Below are 23,833 nucleotides of genomic sequence, written 5' to 3'. Positions count from 1 at the left end.
ACTTGCTTTTTCTTTCCGCAACCTTGTTCCAAAGCTAGTCCAATTTGATGTGAAACCTGTGACCCTGGCATCCCGGCAAAGAGTCACTGTTGGGCTGTTGAGTGGACCCTTAGCCCTCATTTGCTTTGATTGTATTTTCTCATAATTGCAAGACACTTTGGATAAAACATCTGCTAAAGGAGTTTAAATGTGAATGCAAATTAGCAAAATGCAATTTCATAGACTTTCATCAACAGATTTAGTCGTATTGTTTTATCACATATGGCTTATTGCATGTAAACTTGTGAAGCAAAAATGGCTGCCAAAAGTTTTGCACCCCCCTCTGCCCAAGCTCTACACGTCAGTTTTTGCATTTGAGTAGGTGACGTTGTTTCACGGGTTCACTCCTCCTACTCAACACTGTTTACCCTCCACCATCTGTCTTCAACAAATAACTTCAAGCACTGGCAGGGGTTTGTAAATACTTAATAGCTGCAAACTTGTCAATATTCAGTGAGTTTGGCTGGAATTTCCTCAGCTCCCATCACTTGCTACTTTCCCAAGCACTGAGCACACTCATAATCTTCCTCTGTCCTCTTCAACTGTCAATCAAACTGCCAGGATAAGAAGTCTTAGGCATGAATGGCAGCAGCTAGAGATGTGTAGGAAAACTTTGATGGTGCAGCTTTAAGGGCTGCGCTACAGCTGTTATAAAGCAAAAAGAAAGAAGTCCTGCCACATATACACACATACAAACGCTCGTACATGTTGATCAGTAGTGTAAATCTGTCTCATTCCCCCTTTTTTTCCACTGTCTGCAATTGTGCTTTCTCAGTAGCATCCATTGAAATCAATGTTGCATGCCTGCAGACAGTAAATATTTGATTGTATTTTATTACAGCACAAGGCTCACGGCTGTGTTCGAAGCGCTGGAGAGTGTTCATTAGCCATTACAATTATTACTGTGCCAGGTCAGTGTCTAATTCTCCTTGGACAGTGTCCAGATGCTAGCTGCATAAAAGGTACCGTTAGCACTGAATGAATGCACTGACACAATGGCTTCTGTGAGGATAATTGAGCTTCGTTAGCGATTAGCGGCACACCACTGCTGCGGCTCAGGTGCCAGGGTCAGCCACGTTAGCGCTAATGCGCAGTGGCATTGTAATAAGTGCAGCATTACCGTGTTGTTGCCTCCATCCCTGTGTCTGGTCAGAGGGGAGACTGTGTGAGGGAGGGAGAAACTACATTCAGCAGGGTAAAGCCGACCCGCTCGCACGCAATCAAATTAATTAGAGATGGCCGCATTAGTCAGATGGAATACATTAGAGCTACTGCAGGAAGTCCTCATCAGACCTGGCCAGATTGGTGTACTGGTTGTTTTGCGAGGCTTGAAATGGTGACCCCGACATGATTACACCATCTAAGCTACAATTGTAGCTGTATTTGGTTGTTTGGAGATGTGTTTATGTCTGGTATGGTTGAACGTTTGGTCTGAGACACCCTAAAACAACAATATGAAAGCATGTCCCTTAGTCTTTAGTTTATTTTTCTTTTTAAATAAACAGAAGAAATACCATGGAGAATTATAGCCATTGTGTCAATGTTCCCTCACACAAATGACCCCAAAAAAATAACAACAATAAAATGTGCATGGCTTATGGCATGTGCCTTTTAGTCTTTTGTGTGTGTGTGTGTGTGTGTCTCGTCTTTAATATACAAAAGAAGACACATGGTCAGTCTTTTTTACACACACACACACACACACACACACAAACACACAAACACAATTGTCTTACTTACTATTACCTTCCAGTGATGTAATTAGAAATGCAGTTAATTAATGCTACACTTAAATCTAACCCTAGCCTTAACTTCAGCAACCACAAAGAAACTTTTTGGCTCTTTATTCTTTTCTTTAAGTCGCAGTTTTTTTATTAAAAAAAAAAGTTATGCTTGCAGGGACATTTGGTCCCCACTAAGACATAAAGAACATGCACACACACACACACACACACACACACACACAAGCACAAACACACACTGATTAGGAAAGTGTGATGCTGGCTGGTCCACAGCAGCAGTAATTAGACTCATATCTCTCTGTTTTCTCTTTTCCCCTCTCTTTCTCTTTCACAGTTGGCTCTGTCTCCCTCTCTCCCTATGCACTCCAGATTTTCGACTCATTTATTGATGTGTTTTTCAGCGTGGATCCACTCTCCCCTTCAATTTATGTTCTCTCTCTCTGCTGTCAAAACACACTCTCTTTCCTCGGTCCTCACCCATCAAGTTTTACTGGATGAATTTTTCATTAAGCAGCCCTGCTTTTCTCCGCTACAACACAAAACCAGCCAGAAATGCCCCAAAGTGCAAGTGATTCATTTCACTTGGGTCTGATCCCTTTGTTTTGTGAGGAGTAGCACTATTTTTTTTATCCTACACTGGGGTGATGGTGACTGTGGGGCGATTTGGAAATGTGCTTGCAGTAACCTGAAGGTCCAATGCATAGCCATTAATAAATTCAGTATTTGTAGCTGTTTGAGCCATTAAAATCTATAGAGAAAAAATGTGGTTAGTCATTTATTACAGGCTTTGACATTATGATACATGTACAATAACTCTTAGTAAATCTGTTCCTCTGAATTATCAGATGCTTTCACCATACAGGCATTAATAATACGATTATGCTCACTGCTCTTTTTTATGTTTTGCACTAAAACCAGTGATGACTACAGACAGGGCATTTAATCACAGGTCATGTTTTAATTTAAATATTAATAAATAAATAAATAAATAAATAAATAACCAGACTTGTCTGTGATGGTCTGGAAGTGCTGCTACTGTAGTAATAATTCAGTAAAAAGTAGTGATAAAAAATACTCAAGTAAGAGTAAATAAGCCATCTGTGGAAAAACTGTGTGAGTATTTACTTTACAATGACTTTTTTTTACGTTTACAATTAACACAACCAATCTGAAAATGTTTCATATCTGAGAAATGCATTTTTGAACAATTATGTTAACTAACCAAGTGAGCTATGCTGAAGTGAACACCACCTTCATTATCGATGAAGTGTAAATATAAAGAAAGGTAACGTTAGCTGGCTAGCTTAACTTAACCACATGCTGTTGGGGTTTCAGTAGCTTGCTACATTTTTTTTTAGCCAGCTAAGTAGCTTGTGTTAATTCATACATGTTTCTAGCTACATAATTAGCTAGCTAGCAAAGATGCCCCTTATACGTTATCCTGAGCGTTATCTATAGGCTATAGCGGCACTTTGATATATTTAACACAGCAAGCAATCGCGATTGAAAATTAAAGTGACACGTTAAGTGTAATACAGAGCTTTCATAGTGTGAAACATCAAAATATCTGGCTAGCTCGTCTAGCTTACTCAGCTAGCTAATGGAAAACCCGTACATTCTTTCGCAGGTTGGATGTTAAGCTGTGAAATGCCAATAACGCAAAATTTGCAGATTATTATGACACTGTTTTCTTAGACGCATTTAAAACTGAAGATATCTGATAAATTGGGTGAGAGATGCTCATCCCTCTTCATTGTCTCAGACATTGCTGCTAAGCAGTTGTCTAGACTTTTGACAGGAAACTGCTTTGTTTGATTGGGTCTCAGAAATTCAATTATTTAAAATGAAAATTATTAGCACATACTGTCTTTTAATTGTCTTATAGTCTTCTGGTGTTAAATGCATTATTATTTTTTTACTCTGTAATTAAATGTAGCAAAGTTGGATGTATATATTTTTTAAAAAACTCAAATAAAAGTACTAGGATTTAATTATACTCAGAATAGTACCATTACAGTGAATCATGTACTCAAATACTGTAACTTTAAACCACTGCATACAAATAATTGCAATTATTATATACTAATGATTATTAAATAGAATGTTTTCTTGATTATATTCCATGTTTATAATATAAGATTGTAGTGAAATGTACTTGCATATGGGCCTTATTAAGATCACCAATGTGTCGACATTGAACATAAGTAAATAGAATCTCTGTCTCCCTTTTAGACAATGAAAAAATATTACAAAGGGAAGACATGATCCAATTAATAATTTAATAATTTGTATACAATTGAAATACAAAAAGTGGATACCGAACAGTTGAAGACGAACAATAGAAGATGTACAAAGAAAAACAAACGAATGAATGAATGAATGTAAGAAGAGATGAAGGAAGGAAGGAAGGAAGGAGGGACTAGATGAATGAAAACAGGCTATAGCTCATCATTCACATCCAATTTTTAGCAACAGTGGCTAATATACACTAAATATAATACATACTATATTTACAAAGAGTTGATAGATGAAATGATAAATAAATAAATTATGGTTCAATGACATGAATCATTTTCTGAAACTCTGCCTGAATGATTACATATATTTATATGAAAACATATGATTTTGGAATCTCGTGGTAATCATGATCAGCTCAAATGACAGTGATTAGGTGATTAGGTATAATTGTGACAGCTCCATTAGCATGTCTCTCTTTTACACTGTATCAACTGTCGCTTTAATGTTGCTAATGGTATTAAAACTAAAGTGAAGGGATTTCATTTGATTTGAAAGAGCATGTAAATGGGATAAAGTCCTGCCCGTGTGCCAGAGGTCTTTTATAAAGCTGGATGTAGCGAGCCCATGAGGAACCATGTGCAAATTGCTGCTTCATTAGATTTTCAGCAGCGCTTAGAACAAGTGTGTCAGCATTTGGGCCTTTGCTGCTCCCAACTGAACTAAGGCTGGAGCTGTGTGTGTGAGTGTGTGTGTGTGTGTATTATTATTATTACAGTGGGTGGATTAGCATTTGTGGCCAAGTTGCCATGGGGCAAAAGGTCACTCTGGTGCATGCTTGGTAACAAAAGGTGGTGTCATGTGGGTGGTTGATGTGTAACAAAGCAAATAACTGTACATTACATATCATTATCACAGCATTGAATGCTTGAATGTCAGAAAGTTTAAATTAATTTTCTATAAAAGTAATTCTGACAGTAGTTCCAACTGCAAGGTTTATATTAATGTGCTCATTCTAATACGTTATTGTTTCTGTAGTAACAGCTAACAATAGGACATGTTTAGTCCTATATCCATGTAAACATATAAAAAAAATTGTACTCATTGGTGTGTTGATGTTTTCTGCGAGGAAACATTTATTTAACAATGGTGTAAGGTGTCTCCAGTGTCAGTGCTCTGTAACAATCAGAGCTAAAGCTATAACTTTCAGTTCTCTTGCACAGGAAAGTCTTTGTGGTTTGTAAGTAACATGAAAAGCTGTATTTTTTTGTCTTTGTAGCTTCATGAGAGAGAAAAAAAGAGAGGCTGGTGAAGGAACGTAAGCATTAACTGGAACTAACTTATTTTGCAGACTTTCCGCAATATTATCATAAATATAAATGGATAAAAAGTACAATGTGTCATTTGTTTTATTAATGAAACATTGTGTTCATTGGCAGATTCCAGTGGTATAAGAAAAATAAAATGTTTCAGGGTGTGCTGTTATAGGAAAATAATCCACTTTGGAAGGTTGTAACAGTACCTCCACATGACACTGTTGTTGATTATTTTCCTGTAACAGCACAACCCAAGTGTTTTAATCCTGACATAGAACCTGCTTACCTTAGATTACGCCTCAATCAGACATAAACAAACACACGCATTCTCACCGGGATTGCACTTTCGTTCTGTTATCTCCGCTTGCATAAAAACTATTATGCGTTCTGATCGCATCCAATTGAGCTGAACTAAAATATTACAGAGGTGAAATGTGCATATTGTCAATAGCTGATTTGCGTAATTAAAGGAATATTATTACACCTCGTTCTTAATGGTTCTTTTAATCTCTTTTGGCCAGAGTTCCCCATTTTCAGTAGCTAAGGGCTTTCCGGTATTTATCATAGTCAGACTCCGTGCTTAATGTATGTAGCATTGTTTGCATCTTAATTCATTTATGGTTTTTCTTCAGTCAGAATCTATTACACTCTCTCTCTCTCTCTCTCTCTCTCTCTCTCTCTCATTTATTATGCCCCCCCCCCCCTTCCTTAATCGCAAAAACACAGAGACGCACACGTGCGTACACAATGAAAAATTACCCTAGACTGAGTTTAGGGACTGTGTTTGTAACATCCAGAGGGAGAAAACACAATCTGAAAGCCTTCACCATATTAATGAGTTGTTTACTATGTGAACAGTGCCATTTTGTCTCTCGAAGGCAGCAGTGAATTAGATCAGACTGCTTATGTGATCTAATTGCTCATCATTATGGCAAATAGTATCAGGCAATAGTGTAATACCTTATGCTCTCCTGAGTCTGCTTTCTCAATGTTCTTCATTAGAATGAGATGTTTATTAATTAGCTTAACTGCATATGTACAGTATGGCTGCTGTATCATTAATGAAAGGAGATACTTTTCTTCAGAGTTTGATGTTTGCAAACATTTTCCTGACACTTTTATGACTGTGAAATGATTTGGAAGTAGCACAAATAATGAACAGACTGAATCTTATCTTCATGTATTTTTCGTGACATTGTGTCTCGTCTTATTGAACAAACCCAGTACTCGAAGTCTTGCCTCTTACACTGGGTCAATGGTGTCTTATTGTAATCCCAAACTAACAATTACCCTCAAACTGACACCAGCGAGCAGTGAGCACTGAAATTCTCCAATAACATTGGAGTGCATTGCATTTTGAAGTTACAAACTCATCAGTGGCTGGGAATTGTGTATAAGACTGGAAGCTGCATCTATTAACTGCTTGTAATTAAAAAATTATTCTTTCCCAAACAATGTGTATCCTTATTCATTTGCAGAGTCTTTTTATACCACAGCACAGCTGAATTCTCAAATCCGATTAGTCAGAAGGTGTTAATTAATTTTCTATAACAGGAGCTCTGACAATATTTCCAACTGCAAGGTTTATATTAACAGCTGGTAACAGCTAATTCAAAGTGCAGGTGCTCCACATAAACAAAAAAGTGTATAATTGCTTATAAGGTGAAGTCTTGTGTAAGGAGATGTTTGTTTGGTCATTTTGGAAGGAGTCTCCAGTGTCAGCGCTTTGGTAACTTTACGCATTTTCGACATGTCCTTCAGGATAGAGATCTGTGCATTTTGCAGTTTTTTGGTAACATGACAAGCTACTTTTGTTTGTTTGTTTGTTTGTTTGTTTTTGTCTTGTTGCTTCATGAGAGAGAAAAAAAAGAGGCTGGTCAAAGAACAACTGTTGATAGCTGCTATAATATAAGGGATAACAGGAACAATATTGTTTTGTGAATGTTCCACAACATTCAAACGTTGATAAAATGGATAAAAATATGACGTGTTGTTCTTTAATAAATACAAAATTGTAATCATTGTCAGGTTGATGTGGTGTAAGAGGAATAAAACAATTCAGGACGTGCTGTTATTGGAAAATAATCAACTTTGGGGCGGTAACAGTAACTGTTTCATGTTGGGCGTATCACACAACCCCGCTGCTGATTATTTTCTAACCAAGTTATTCCTTACATATTGTTTTATACTTTCACAGATCTTGGTCATACATTATAGAATGTAACATCTTGATTTTTTTTTTCTGAACAAAAAAAAAACCTGTCTAGACCAGGGCTAAGTGTTAAAACATGTGGTGAGTAAGTCATACATATTACTGTATGACTCCATCTAAAATTAAGCGAGGTGAATACTTGCTTCTTCTACCATGTTCAAAAGCCCACAAGGGTCATAAGTTCGCTTCATTCTGTTATAGCTGGCAAGCATGTGACAGAGGAACCTCATAACTGCATATATGCTTAATTTATGGCCTCAAGCCTCATATTAACTTTGACATTTTGCTCTTTGTTGGCTCTATTCATGACCATTGGCTTTCATTTAGCCCTTGTGGCATGGGGGAAGAAAACGTTCAAAGCCGGTGGAATTTTGTTTTTGCTCTTTTTCGCTTTCCAAATCGGTTGAAGATGAGCCAGCAGCAGGGCTGGGATTGTGTGCCACCCTTTGCAATGGCACGGATCCCGTTTTGTCAGGGAAAGCTGATACTTCTACTAGAGCCTGCTAGAGCCCCATTGAGATAAAACTACATCTGGAGGCATTGGGATATAATGCAATGCACTGACATTTAAAAGCTTTGGAGGATTTTAGACCCATTTGAGTCATGCTGTTAACCAGTCAACGCTTATTAAAAAACAAAGGGGGGGAGGGGGAGGGTGTTGACTATTTGAAACAGTTATTGTATTATATCATTGGTCTATTATTCATGTTAGTGGCGTTGGTGTTTCTTACCATCTCATTTCCCCATAAGCATTAAATGAACTTAATATTCAAGAATAAGACTTTGAATGCTATACAAGACTGCTTAGTATAGACAGTGCAGTTTTGTGTGTGTGTGTGTGTGTGTGTGTGTGGACTTTATTAAAAAGTTCATTATCTAGCCCACCACAAAAGTGAAAGCTCCAGTGTGATTCCCACTCCCATATGTTTTGGTTGCCTAGAAACCTAAGTGGTTCCTGATTCTTGTCCTGGTTACGCCTGGTAAAAATCGCTCTGCCGACAGCCTATTAGTGCGCAGTATCGTAACAGGATCGAGGTGCATCACACCACCATGAAGCGTGTTAAGTTTTAACATATCAAATGCAAAACTCACTCATAAGTTGGTTGTTGAATCTATTTGTCTGCCAGCCATCTACAAATCTATAAATAAAAAAAGAAGAAGAGCCCCAACATGAAATCTGTTTATCCTGGGCTCTTGGGCTACTGATTTGTCAACTCTGTATCATATAAACTTTACTGTAAACCATCATCCTATGCTAAGCATTGCTTTAAAACCACAGGTTTATATGCTCTTACTTTATATCTCTGATTTCTGCTTAAAGTACTTAAAGGAAACTGAATAATTACTGACTCACACTGAATAATCTTGCACAACTAACTACAGTTGCACCAACTCTTCTTATTAATGCAATAAATCATCATTTTACGCTTACTCTTTTTCTTCTGCTTTTTATAATTCATACTGCTCAGATGTTTCAAACTTCTTACACACTGTAAGATCTTATCGTCTGATTCCATTTTTTGTATTATTTCCTGCTTTCTCTCTTTCTGTTCGCTGTTATTTTTGTGAATGACTTGCTTTTTTTTGCTGAAATGTAGGTTAAAAGTGTCTTTTATAACTCGCTCGATCCTGAAATGCACTCTGTAAATGGGATTTTTCCTTTATACAGAGGCGACCCTAGCAGCGACTGCTACACATTCTTAGTGAAAAAGGGCTGATGATTTAATCAATTAAAGGCTGTAATAGATTTAGGGGCTGAGGAAAGCTGTGGTGATCATTTTGGAGATGTTATTCTTTGGGGTGATTTATAAAAATAATGTAGTACGGCACATGCTGAAGATCATTTAATAAAGTGCTGTGCTGAGTGAGGACAGCTAAATTATAGATGACACCCCTCCAGCATAGTCTCGATCTTTCTCTCTCTCTCTCTCTCTCTCTCTCTCTCTCTCTCTCTCTCTTACACTGTCTCATGCTACTTTCTTTCAAGACACATAAATACGCACACAGTGTGGACATCCTACTTCTCATCTTTTTTTTTTTTTTTATGTAAGCCATACACACATATTCAAGCATATACTTTTCTTTCCTGTAACTTTTCTTTATCATTTAATTTTTATGCATTCTCATGCTAACTCACAAATTCATCATAAATTCAAGCCTCATGAAAGCACCAGTGTTGTACAGTGTGGAGGTCTGGCTGCTTGCTGTCCAAGCTGGAAATGTGTCAGACCAGACTTATCTGTCAGAAGGGAATCAAATCAAACGTAGACTTCTGAGCTTCTGCCCGGGTCTCAGCCTGCTGAGACGACTGCAGAATTCATTCATCTATAATTAAGTATTAAACTTCACTGAAGGGTAGACTGGGAGAAAGAAGAAAAAAAAACTCCAGCTCTGCCCTTGGATACAAGAAGTGGTAGAAGATAGTCGAATGCTAATGCGAGGCTGCTCAGGGTCGCCTGAGGCACCTTGTCTCTGAAAGATGTTTAAATAATTAGAAGCTGCAAACAAATACAGAATGAGCCAGCCGAGTTAGGCAGGAGGCCTTCACCCGTATTTCTGAATCAACAGGGACCCTAAAGCCCTCCTGCTCGACTGAATATCTGTATGAGCCCAGATTTAATGACTCTCTCTAACTGAGTGCTTACTACCTGACGCCCGAGCTCTTCTGGCTGCTTGGACTCATCCCTATTTTTCCAAGCTGGGCCTGCGGGCTTTCTCACCTCCTCATTCGCAGCTTTCAGGCGCATTGATCTAAGATTATGGTATCAGTGTATATAGGGGAAGAAAGTCAAGAGTCAGTGCAAGTAGGTTTCTCAAGCTGTCAGTTCAGCAGCAGACGTTCCAACCCTGAAAGGAATAATGCGTAGTCCTGTGGAAGGAAGGAAGGTGGGGTAAAAATGCTTCAGTTCGAAAAAATAATTATTTTAAAGCTTAGTGGTTTTTAAAGAAGAGACACTGGATGGGTATCAGCTGATACGTAAGGTTTCAGTATCCATATTGGTATCGTTCCATCTCTACCTACATCACAAAACATTTTGAATATATTCTTTTTACAAATGGCTTGTCTAGTGTTATTTATAGAAATTGTGAAATGGTTCCACACGGCTAGCATTTTTTCACTGTTGATCTGCTGCTCAGACTGTTTGAACACGTCTGAGCACAGCATTTTTAATCATTTTTAATGGTCAATTTTTAATATTATTTGTAAAGTGGTAGATTTGATATTTTGTTTTAGGCCTAATCTGTTTTCTTGGTCAAAATTTCTGTCTTTTTTTTTGACCAGTGTCAACCAAATATATTATAAATATAGCTAAACTGTGTTAACTATTGTATATAGTTGTCTAATGTGGATTTCATTTCACATTAATGAACTCAAAACATTCTACATTTCCCTTGACAGAAAACAAGAGAACTGCATCTTTAAAGCAGTAAAAGCAAGTCAAGATGAGGTTATCACAGAGTTCAAAACACCTACACAATTGTCAATCATTTGTAAATTCATATATCGATTGACTCATCTGGTGGTTTTATTTGGGGGAAAAAAAGAAAACTGTTCTTTTGGCATATTTCTGAGTGATAATTTGTGCTTTGACCACTGATTATCTCTGATTAGAGGATCTCTGCGTTTTATGTCTACCTCAGCCACGAAATTGCCTTTTCCTACTACTGCTGAGGAGGGTTGGGCGATACAACAATATGATAACCATATTGTAATATAATAACACCATGATACACTTTCCTAAGTATCTAAATAATAATAAATATTATCCTAAATGCTATTGTCAGATGTCAGTGATATTGTATAACTTGTTTCTTACTCACTGTAAAAAGTAACTGTCTAGACATTAAAAACTGTTCTTTTGCATCTATTCTTTCATTTTCCCTCCTTTTCTTCATGAAATCCTTTAATTTGTATAAATCCTGGACATAAATCTCTGACCCTATTCGAGCCCTTGTTGGCACTTTGTTTGCAAAACCTCAGTAGAAATATATATTTTGATGTATACTACAGTGTATCAGGAAGATGTCTTTCAGTATTGTGATGATATTTTTTTGCCATATCGCCCACCCTTACTCTGTCTCTGTGAGCGTAGTCTTTTATTTCTCTCTTTTTCCGATATGAAGTGTCCTGTAAAATTGCTTCATTACGAAACATTGAATATTTATGCAATAAATAGTTATAATGTCACCACATTATTTATTTATCGGAGATTTTATTGAATGCTTGGAATCATTTGGTTTGCGCAGTGACTACATCAGTGCATTCTAAGCAGTGGAGTGTTTTAAGGGAAGAAAATCTGATGATCAGCAGCATAATTTTGCAGCTTTCTTGCTTACTTAAAGTTAATAAGTGCTTTGACAGCATTCAGATGTTATTATGCCTAGTAGATATTTGTGTGTGTGTGTGTGTGTGTGTGTGTGTGGGTCTAGAAGTGTATGCGCTTTTGCTTTGCCATGAATTATTCAAGTGGTGAGTGTTTGGGGTGCTGAGTATATATTTGTATGTTATCATCTTTACATTGATGTTTCTGCTGCTGTGTAACTCTGAATTCAAAGTATCACAGAGTTCAGCTGAAATTGACTTGAATGATTTGGTGGGTTTGAACGTTTAAATATGTTGAGAGGAAATAAAGACCTTTTATGTGCAATGTGATAGCACCACAGCTTATAGCCAAACGTTGGCCAACAACTTGCTGACTTTTGTTCAAGGGCACAAAAACAGTGTGTTACCACACAGACGTTTTTTAGAAAAGGATAAGGACTATGGCCGAGTCATCCCTTACCCGGAAATGTATATACTCATTTGTGTCTGTATTAATGCACTTAACTAGCTAACTAGCTCACCATACTTTATTAAATTATGTTAGCTGCCATTTGTTTTGTCTAGTCAGTTAGGTTTTTGGGCAGCCAAACATGAGACTGGGCAGCACACTGGCGGTTTTACTTCCTGGTAGGCTAGCTATCAATTCAGGATTTTTTTTTTTTAGCAATTCAATTTCTGATACATACACTGTGCAAGATCAGTGTAAAAAAACTTCTAAATTTACTCTGTGTAGATAACGCAATGCCTGAACGCTTCCATTGCCTTGGAGTTCTATTTCTAGCACCTCATGCTGTTTGAGGACTAGCTGCAATTATGAATGATGCTGCTTTATTTACTTATTACACTATATGCACTGCAGATCTTCAGGATCTGTTGTGTATGCTGTTGATTAATGGTTCATCCACCACGTCACTCAGGACAGATTGAGTGTGTTATAACAGAATGCCTTGGCAGGATGACTAGGCCTTGCAGGAGAGACGGTGCACTTGCACCAAACATGTAAACATTTAATAAGATCATTTAATTTTGGCATGTTATTGCAAACTGGTCAGAAATGACATTTTAAAAAATGATGAAAACAAGTACTATGTTATCAGATAACGCAGTATTTGAAGTTTATATACATGTACTTCGGGATTTCCTTTTCTACCAATCAAAATGATTCTTTTTTTAATATATCATGAAATTGTATAAATGATATCTGCTCAACAGTATGCATCTGTTTATGGGGGTGGGCTTGGGGATCATTTGGATGACATAATGCGATATGTTTTCCGCTTGTAATCCTGTCAGTGGAAGACATGTGAGACAGACAGCTACAAAGCCTGTGGATCAGAGGTCAGCATTCAAGGTCAAGGTGAACAATGGTATCCTCAATACCAAGTGAAAAAACTGGCAGGCATTGTTTCCATAATTCTCCCAGCTTGTCATCAGCCGTCAGCCAAAGGTCAACCCCATTAAGGCAAAAAGGGTTGAAAATGTCTTTCACGGGCTTACAAGTGAAAGAAAGCATTCTCTGCATCATCTGAGAGATCGTGAGTTTGAATCCCGGAGTTGCCACAGCCTTCCTTTTTGAATATCCCATGATTTGTATAGCGGCTTCATGCACAGTAGTTACCAGAGGTTCTTAAATATTCTAAGCATTGTCATAAAATAAAGAAAGAAATAAGCCACTTGAGGATGTGCGCTACAGTAATTTTATTATGCATCTGCATAAGCAGATTGCCTAAAACCTTCTTAACCATGAAAAAATCACTGTAAAGCATGCCCTAGAGTGGCTTATTTCTTTTAAAAAACAGTGACAAAAACAATGTGATCAAATCGAGTGTTCAATCCATTACTTCATTTATTATTAATAATATTAAAGCAGAATAATAATTCTGGCATTAATACAGAATTTACTTGTTACTTGTTGTGTGGTCACAGGTGTGCTTTTATCGAGATTTTACAGTGGCTTCAACCACAGCTCAAGAACTCAGATTTTAGAACCGAAAGCTTTTATATATAATGTTATATTTTAAAACTTACGTTATAAGTTTTTAATATAAATGTGTGGCTTTAGTGGTGGCTCAGTGGTTAAGGTTCAAGCCCCAGCACTGCCAAGCTGCCACTTTTGGGCCCTTGAGCAAGGCCCTTAACCCTCTCTAACCCTATCATGCTCTGACCCCCAGCGTCCTAACAAGCTGGCATATGCGAAGATAAGAATTTCACTGTGCTTTAATGTATATGTGATAAATAAAGGCTTCTTCTTCTAGAAGTATCAGTGGTAAAGTAACAATTGTTCACTGTGGGGTTTTTTTGTGAAACACATTTTTGAAAATGTGTCTTTTGTAGCACTTCTGTGTTGTTTTTGCCTTATGAAAATAATTCCTAGGCCTCCTGCCTTTGCTCTGTGGGACAGTCCTCTGGAGATATTTGCCTGTCTTCTTGGTCGCCTCCAGCATTGGCAGTGCTTTGGCTGACACAATCTGCTAACATATTACAGCTTGATCAGAAACGTGGGTCTCTCTTGCCCATCTCTCGCAAAACATAGGGGTAAAACATGCACAGGCAGATACAAAATGATGCCATCACTACACACTGCCAAACTCTCTGGTCTCTTGAGTTAGCTATGGTCTCAATCCACACCCCAGGCCCAAAGCAATGACTAATATATGCTCTCCCTCTAGCTCCTCATCATTGTAGAGCAGTTATTTTACTGGCTATAGTTCATTTTTTCACTGAGACCAAATCATTATTGGCCCAGCAAGAGATGATGCATCTCTCTGTCACAATATAATCACTAACAAAGTGTTGACAATAAAGAAGCCCAATCTGACCTTTGGGAAGGGATTTAATTTGCCTCCCTCTAGCACATTTAACTCCCATGTAAAGCAATCACAGGCGTCAGAGGCCGAGGACATGTTGAGACGCAGAATTTTATTGGATTAGAGATCTCCGGTCTTTCATGAAGTGATAAATAATGGTGAGCAGCAGTGGAGAACAGTGAGATGATATAGAATAATAACTGAGTAGGTGGGGGAGCAAGATGCCCATGTGTTTTTCTCTTTTTCAGTCATAAATCACACATTCTCTAATAGCTTCTTGGTTAGCTGGACCTTAGCAATCGCTTAAGGCATGTTTGACATATGCTGCATGTATTACAGAAGTTGATTTTGTAAGATATTTTCCACAAGCTCCGGGCATTATTGACCTTATATTGCTTCTTTACGTTCACACTATTATAAATGGTGGGAGTATGGTGCAGTGATGTAACATCTCTGCAAATAAGATATTTATTCATTGCGACTCCCATTTGCAGACTCTTGTATTTAATGGTACAACATATGAATAATGTTCTGCTCATTTGTATGTGTGTTTGCAGCCTTCCAGGGCCCACACCACGGAGCAGTGATCCAGGTGGCCACTCCAGCGGGGCTTCTGGGAGTTCCAGCGAATCAGAAAGCAGCTCTGAGTCTGACTCTGACAGCGAGAGCAGTTCCAGTGACAGCGAATGCAACCGAGCATCCCGCGCCACTACACCAGAGGTATAAAACCTAGGCAAAAATTAAAGCACAGTATGTTCCTCAAGGCGCACTAGGGAGCATTTCCTCCTCACAGCTTCAGGGTCTCCAGTTCAATCCTGAACTTAGGTTACTATCTCTGTGGAATTTTCCCCATGTTTACATGGATTTCTCTGGGTTCTGCATTTTGCTCCTATCCAAATTGGGTATTCTAGTGGTGAATGAGTGTGTGAATGTGTGTATGGTGTCCTGAGGTAAATTGGCAGAGTATCTTACTGCTGGATGCCCAGTGTTCCCGGCTTAAGGATGTGGGTCCTCCATGTCCCTGGTTAAAGCAGTTACTGAAAATGAATGAATGGATAGATGGATGGATAGATGGATGGATGAATGAATGAATGAATTTCTCAATCATGTGATAACCATTATCCTCCCCAGTAGGTAGCTGTCATGTATTAGGGGATAACTAATTTGTGAGTGAGAATTGGCATTTAACAAATTTTGGAGAAAATGAGATAAAGTCCAAGAAAAAAGAAATCATTTCTGAGAGCTATATTAATATATGTTGGATTTGGTCACCAGACAGTGATAGCTCAATAGTGAAGGCACTGGGACCAGTCGGAAGGTGGTGAGTTCAGTTGAGCAGGGCCCTTAATCCCTAAACTGCTGGTTGTATCCTGTCCCAGTTGTAAGTCGCTTTGGATGAAAAGCAGCAGGTAAATGAGTAAAAATGTAAATTATTAGTCATAAATTTTGACGACTCAACATAGCAGAAATGCCCCTGGGATCAAGGTGAAGAGGTTTTTTTTCTGCTTTGAACTACTGCAAAAGACAGAGGACAAAATACACCATGTTCCCAGCATGGGAGTAAAGCCAGATGTCTGAAAAGCTGTTTTAAATGCTTAATTGGTAGCTTTAAAGTTGCCCCACCATGGCCTGCCCTGGGCTTCCTGAGTGCATTCACCAAAAACGAACACCCCTGTTCTCATCACCTCAGTATATAGCTGTCTGCAGTCCACCTGGGATATCCATATCTGCAGGCTGCAAATGCTTTGCCCGGTGGAAAGATATTTCTTTTTTCATTCAATCTGCAATTCACAGCTGTATTGTTTTAACAGGAATGATCCAGGAGGCCTGAAAAATGTGGACATGCACGATTGTCAATTTGTCATCTCTGCTTGTACTGTTCAACTTCCAATTTTGCAGTTTGTATTGGCATAAATCTATAGCAGAAGAGATAAGAAAAAAGTGTGGCTTTTAAATGTGAAATAGGATGGAAGGAGGGATTTTTTTTTCTGTGTGAAGGCGGGTACAGATCAGATGGAAAAGTCTATCCAACATCTTCCACCCTCTCTGGTTTTAATTGTTCATTTGGATGCCTGTTCATCTTTGTGGCTTCTTTTTCCAAGTGATTTACTATCATTCAAGGCAGGTTTTATGGTTCCAAATGAAAGATTTTTACATGTCTTAGAGCATAATGGTACAAAACAAATGATGTGAGATAATATGGGTGATGAAAACATCATCTTCTTTGCAGTCGAGAGTTGAGGACAATGCACCACTGAGTTTATCTGCCATTCAGGAGTTTTATGATTTCCTATTGTAATTGCCTCTTCACATCTTCATAGTAACGCACTGGTCTGTGAAAGTCAAATGACTGAATCATCATCATTCTTATGAATCACCATTGAGACAGATGATGTTCATGTAGATATGGACCATTAGAATTATTGGTTGCATATGTTTTGAGACAGTTATTCTATTACATTTGTATTCAACAATGTTAATTCATCACTAAGCATTGCATTGCTGAGAAAGTCCAACAAATTATGTAACAAATGATGATATACAGATGAGATTTCTCAACACATTTTCAAAGGAATTTCTTTCTTCTAAAGCCTGAACCACCGTCAACAAACAAGTGGCAGCTGGATAAATGGTTGAACAAAGTCAACCCTCACAATAAGCCCCTTGCCAACACACAGTCAGAAAGCCATGGACTTGGAAGCTCTCAGCCTGAGGATGGCCAAGCTACAGAGAACCAAAGCTGTAGTAAGAGCAAGCCCAGTGCAGCTCTGGCACAAGCAGACCCCAAAGACCGGGCCTTGCTCAGTCCCATCCGAGAGAAGGCCAAGCCTAAAACAGGCCAGAAAGGTCCTGATGGTAAGGGTACCAAAGTGAAGGCCCCAACTTCAGTTGATCTGCCTCCTTCCAGGAGAAGCACAGGCAAGAAACAACCGAAGAAAGTCGAGCAGTCCTCCAACAGTGAGGAGCACAACTGGCCCAGACCCGTCAACTCCAGCACCACACCAAAGGAGAAAGAACCTCCTCCTTTAGAACCACCCAAACCTAGAGGCAAGGCTCCAGGGGGCAAGACTGCCCCCAGAAAGGAACCCCGATCCACTACAGTAACTACACCTGCTGTCCCCACCACCTCCACTATCAGCACAGCTCCAGACAAGAAGAAGCACAGAGGGCCTAGTAAGATCGTCCCCAAGTCGAAGGAGTTTATTGAAACAGAGTCATCCTCATCAGAGTGCCACTCGGACCCTGAGGACCTTTCAAAGGTGCATCTTCCCTGCCCTGGCCCTAGCAGCCTGAACTTTAAATCCAAGGACTGTAACAGCAATATCCTGAGTGTCAGCAGTCTTGCCAGCACCAGCAGTACCTCCATTCCAGACCCAGCTGCCACTGACCTGCTGGAAGAGCCCCTGTTCTCCCCCATCTCCATGGTACAGAATGAGCTTCTGTCACCACTGCGAGACTTTGAGGACATTAAGTCCCTGTGGGTTAAGATTGAGCTCAGCCTCCTGTCACGGATTCCTGGGCAGGATCCACCTGAGCCACTTCCTGCCAAGGCTGAGTGTCGAGAGGCCACCTTCAAGCACAGGAGACAGCAGTCACCCGCCTCCATTCCGTCAGAGAAACCCACCAGCAAGTCAAAGAGGAAACACAAGGCAAGTCCCTGTTCTCTTGTAACATCTTACAAGATTTTCACATTATATTTAGTGCAATATTGGAATAACAATAATGCAACTTAAGTTTATAGAGGTATTTGAGGAATTTATAACCCCTACTTTCTTTTTCATGGATATTTTTTCCAATGTAAAATAATCCTACTTTCAAACACAGAACGATGATTATAGTCTTAAAACTTAAAAGCTTGGTTTTACTGAAAAGTAACAACGTAGACAGCTGGACATCCTCTGTAAACCTTTATTTACACTGATGGATTTCTGTTACTTTGTACAGTTCCAGGTGCAGGACACAGATTGAGTTCAGCCTCCTTGTAACCTTGACCAATACTTGTAATCCAAGCATACCTTGGGTTCTTGGTGCCTCCCATTTCCTTTACATTCCACTAATGTTCTTAATGTTGAAGTGTTCTGGTTCAGTCCATAATTTCCCTGAAATATGACTGAAAATTCCCTGAAATACAGTGCAAGTGTTTATATACCCTTACTGCAAAATTATTATGAAAGAAAAAGGACTACTCTTTTGTGATGCCAGCAATTTCTGAATTATGAATTTCACTGTTAAGAATGGCTTTATATCTGCTTATTCAGCTTTATAACAGTGTTTGAGGTTTAGCGTTTGTTTTAGATAGCTGAAACTGTTGTAAGTAAGTTTGAACAGGTTTGACTTTTGAATTTTGTTCCAATACAAAAAATACTGTTTGTATTGTAGTAAGGATATCGTAGGATTGGAAGGATAGGAAAGATTGTTGTAAGATTGTTTTGATATCTATTATTATTTTTTTAAATACCCTATTCACCTTGCCTTAAATGAACATGGAATTTTTTTTTTCACCTATAAACCAAGAGGGATTTTTGTACTCGACTGTAGGGTAGATTAGATTAGGTTAGGTCACATAGACTGTACTTAGTCTATAAATAAAAGCAAAGGTAGATGAACAAATGTGTCTTTTGCACCTGCAGTCAGATCATTGTGAGGTGTTGAGTGGGACCAAGAAGTTAAAACTGGAGAAAGAGGCCCTGCTCCTCCCTCCCTGTATCTCTCCCATCCACAACCACAAAGTCTCGAACACAAAAGAGTAAGTATTTAAGCCCCTTGACACAAACTATATACACTATTACACGTTATTGATTTCTTCTGCATGAAAGCCCTGATGTAATAAGTGACCATTTGGTTGGAAGTACTTTTTTTCTCTATAGTAACAAATGCAGTCTGCTTACTGGAATAAACTGGAAAAAACCCATAACATTCCTAAGAAGAAATCATACAGTATTATGTCTTAATAACAACAACCAAAGCTAAGATATGCGAGTGCTAGCTCGGCTAAGTTCCTTACTCCGTATTCTGTGAATTACAGCAGGTCAGTTCCTATATCCAACTTTAACTTCATTTTCCTATGTCCCTTTGAATTATCATAATAGAACTCTGGCATGACTGCACCAGCTTGCTCTAATTTTAGATATTCAATTAATTCCTGAGCGGACATGCACCCACCAAAGACATGCTCATAACAGAGGTCATGGGGCCGTCCTGTCTGTCTGGGTGTCCACTGTCAGGAGACATGACTAATTGTTGCAGATCTCAACAATGTGATAAGCAGCTCCAGGCTAAAATATTAGCCTTCACTAATGCTCGTTACGGGAAGCACTGAGCACCTCGGGGACTTTTTAATGATATCACCTTCCCGCTGGGTTTTAAATCAGTTCAGCTCAGACAGCATCAATGCGCACACGCTACATTGCCCCTCTTAATCAGATTAGAAAAGGAAATGCACCTTTTATTATTGTTGTAAAGGTTCTGGACATGTTCACATAAAACATGCTGGGAAAAAGTTTTTTTAATAACTTTGCTAGTTATTTAGGACTGTGAGCTAAGATGAGCATGCTCAGCATATTTTCATCTACAATATGCAATATGTCCTCGGTGATCTCCAGAACAAAAATTGTGCATGGATAGATAGATAGACTATATTAGTAAATATAAGTTGCATGAGTATTAATTTTTACTAGTTGACCAATCAACTTTTTCATAGTAAAAGCAAAAATTGATTCATGGCCTTGCGCTTTTTAGGCTAATAGTGCAGTTAAATGTTAACAACAGCAAAGAACATGTCAAACATCACTTCAGTTAACAACCCTTGATTCTGAAACTGAGAGTGCACAGCACAGAAGCTCATGTCCATCAACAGAGCAATCCTTCTAGCTAAATGATCGCCCTTCCTTGGACGGAGATTGATAGCATTACAGCGGCATCCTAGAGGCTTCTCCAAGCTCATAATGACCCCAAATTTTAATTGCCATATTCATCTCCAGCCTCAAGAGCATCCAAAAACAAGACAAGCATACAAGCTCTAAACTAGCTGAGTGGGAATGGATTGGTCATTCACACACAACTTTCAAAAACAACTGTGAGAGGAATGCTTTTAGGAGCGGGTGGTTGTGAGATAACTTATAAAGATATCACTTCATACAAAGTGATATGAAAGTGATAACATTCCATTAAAGGAAAAGAAAATTAGCAAATACTTTTCCCCATGTGTAGTTGACTGTAAAATTGGTTTCATCCAATTTGAAATATTTTAAAACCTGCTTATTTATTGCTTCCATTTCTTTTCTGTCATCTTGTCACTGCTTTTTTTTTTTCCCACCAACCTGACTAGTTGACGTCTTCCCACAGCAGGGACAAGTGAATATATTAGTCGACTAGTCTACTTGTTTATGCAACCCCTATTAATAATATCTCAGTATTAGCCATGTATGTCAAATTATCAGTTAATCCATAAGTGGCTCATGCTAAATTGCATTCTGCAACCTCATTAATCAATACACCTGAAGCATTTACTGTACGGGTTCATTTTTTTTCTTCTGTCCCCTGATATTTGGCCTGATATTTTAACAAAACTACTGCGAATAAAATTCTACTGCACCCAGTGATTAGTATTTCAGAAGCCCATAAAAAAAACATTTACTAACCAGAGGAATGGAAGAAATGAGAAAAGTACTAAATGACATCTTATCTATTTTTAGGCAAATTATGGCCCAAGGCTGTGTAGAAATTGACAACGCATTTCAGCGGTTGTTTACTTAAACCTTGGAGAGGCTTTTCTCTCTCTAATTAGAGCTTAGTTAAATGCTAAAACACAGCCTAGACCCTCAGGCATGCTGCTCCTGAAGCTGCCACCTTACAGCTCTCTTCATTTTAACACACATTTGCATCATGGCCTAACAGCTATTTTAGCAGCAGTACTGACATTATGTTAGGTCAGTCTGCTCCTGTTGAGAGTTGTAATGAGTGTTTATAGCCCAAACACATCTTACCACTTGCTCAATGACTGGCTTACCTCAGTAACAGTGTATTCACAAATCACAGAGCCTGGTTAGTCAATTAACCTTTCTGTTCTTCACTTCAGTACACAACCTCAGGCAGAGACGTGAACCTGAGATTGGGTTTATCTTTCCCTCTAAACCTGCATATAGGGTCTCGACTGCTATTTAGTGTTTCAGTAGCATTATTGATCCTCAACCATGCCCAAGAGAACCAAGCGTTAAAAACTGACAATGGTTCTCAAACTTTTTGTAGCCAGGGACCACTTTAAATGTAAAATAAACATTTTCAGGCCCCGCTTACATCTGTATTGTTTCTGAAAAGCTCTTCGAAGAAGCAGCCGAGGAAGCTCCTTCCACCTTTGCTCTCCCCGCTGTCGGACGAGCCCATGGGTCGCCAGCGAAGAAGCAGCGAGAGCAGTTCTCTCAGTATGGAAGGAAGCACAGCTGTTCCCACAACTTTACCGCCCTCTCACTCCCTTCCACCTTCTTCCTCTTCGTCATCCTCATCATCGTCTCACAAGCACCGCAAAGGAGAGAGCAAGTCTCACTCCAAGACCAGCAGTGTAAGTATGAGCGTATGTTCATGCTCTGATGTGATCTATGCATTTCGCCTGTTGCGTCATTAACATCTTAGCAACGATTAATTATTGTTGTTAAATATTCGTCTCATTAGTAATGAAGCGTGATATTGTTATACCTGCATTCTTGTTACATCTCATTAATCTGTTGTACTATTTTCAAAACACATGCTTACAGAAATAATTAGTGTTATACTCTTCTTCACTCGGCACTGGAGGTGTTAATTTAACTGTGTGTAAGAAATGAATCGGTTGTGATTCTGAAGAATACATTACTTTTAATCACTCAGTAAATATGATTTAGTAGAATTATAGACTGAAATGTGTTTGAGTGTCATTTTACCTGATCATTTCTCTTAAATTGCATTACAAATACAAGCGACTACAATAAATACGGGGTCTGGTAGAAATAAATAATTACATAGCAGAATTTGAAACTCATAGATGATTTCTTCCTTGCTTGAGGCTTCAACCACATTTCCTGTGTTTTGGCAAACAAATTACCCTTTTGGCAGGGAATAGCCTTGAAGACAAGAAAATAGATGCCATGTGCCAAGTCATCTAAACTTGAACTCTAAACACCAGCCCCTGAAACAAAGCCAGATAGCCTTCATGACTCCTTTCTGTATTATTCAATTGCTGATTTTAATGGATTCTTCATATAGCAGGAGGAAGACAGCCATGCAAAGACCTCCGGGGGTTTCCATGCCAATGGTCAGTCCGAGTCGAACATGTGGCCGAACCCTTCAGCTCTGTCCATGGACAATTTGGAGCACAGGAGACCTAAACTCACATTCAACAACACGTATGTACTATCTTTCAACTTAATAAGAAAATTCACATTGAACAGAGACTGTTCTAAAGGGATACATATACGAATAGGAGGCATACTGTCTTGCTAGAAAGGTTCATAGGGTGTCTGGTTGGAACTAGAGATGTGTATCGGGACTTGGATCCTGCAGGACACAACCAGAAAGTTGCACAAACAGGAGGTTTTCACTTTCATGTGGGCGTGATCAGACTAGCTCTTGGGACAAGACACAAATTGTGCCGTGCATTTATAGCTTTTATTTATGATTTTCTGACAATGCTGGGTTTTTCCAGTGTTTCTGGGGGTGTAATGGTAGAGTTCATATTTAATTAATAAAACACCTTCCCACTTAGGCACACCCACTTCTTTTTTGTTTAAAGCCAAACACAGATAAAGATATGGATATTTGGAGCACAAAACAGATACAGACAGTGGCATTGCATTACACCCCTAGTTTGTATTTATTCACTTAACTAGCTAACTAGATTGTCATATGTTATTGCATTACATTAGCTACCAATTTTTAAGGTAGTTAATTAGGTTTTCAGGCAACCAAAACATTAGACTGGGCAGCACTGGAGCCTTTATTTTCCTGATGGACTAGCTAATATGATTTGACCACCTGTGGGTCAGGGTCTAAGGATACTACAAAGCTGAAACAAGTTAGTAAAGTAATGAAAGGTGATTTAATGCTTAGTGAAGGGAAGGAGTTCAGTCTTCATTTGAAGACAGCCAGTGACTCAGCTATTTGGACATCCAGGGGAAGTTCATTCC

At 38.7% G+C, this 23,833-nt stretch overlaps 1 protein-coding gene across 2 annotated transcripts in view; it reads left to right on the top strand.

The window, feature by feature from the left end:
• Positions 1 to 23,833, top strand: part of aff2 (AF4/FMR2 family, member 2) — a 225,643-nt gene that overhangs the window by 183,307 nt on the left and 18,503 nt on the right. Inside the window, exons 10-14 of one of the 2 annotated variants that reach the window (XM_034305966.2) lie at positions 15,233 to 15,395; positions 17,267 to 18,325; positions 19,307 to 19,422; positions 21,993 to 22,233; positions 22,917 to 23,053. In XM_034305966.2, coding sequence (XP_034161857.2) covers positions 15,233 to 15,395; positions 17,267 to 18,325; positions 19,307 to 19,422; positions 21,993 to 22,233; positions 22,917 to 23,053 — 1,716 coding nt within the window. Of the gene's footprint in view, positions 1 to 15,232; positions 15,396 to 17,266; positions 18,326 to 19,306; positions 19,423 to 21,992; positions 22,234 to 22,913; positions 23,054 to 23,833 lie in introns of both variants that reach the window. The other variant, XM_034305965.2, reaches the window with a different exon arrangement.

Source organism: Pangasianodon hypophthalmus, chromosome 7 (genome assembly GCF_027358585.1).
Source record: "Pangasianodon hypophthalmus isolate fPanHyp1 chromosome 7, fPanHyp1.pri, whole genome shotgun sequence".
NCBI lineage: Eukaryota > Metazoa > Chordata > Actinopteri > Siluriformes > Pangasiidae > Pangasianodon > Pangasianodon hypophthalmus.
This window is presented reverse-complemented; position numbering and strand designations above follow the sequence as displayed.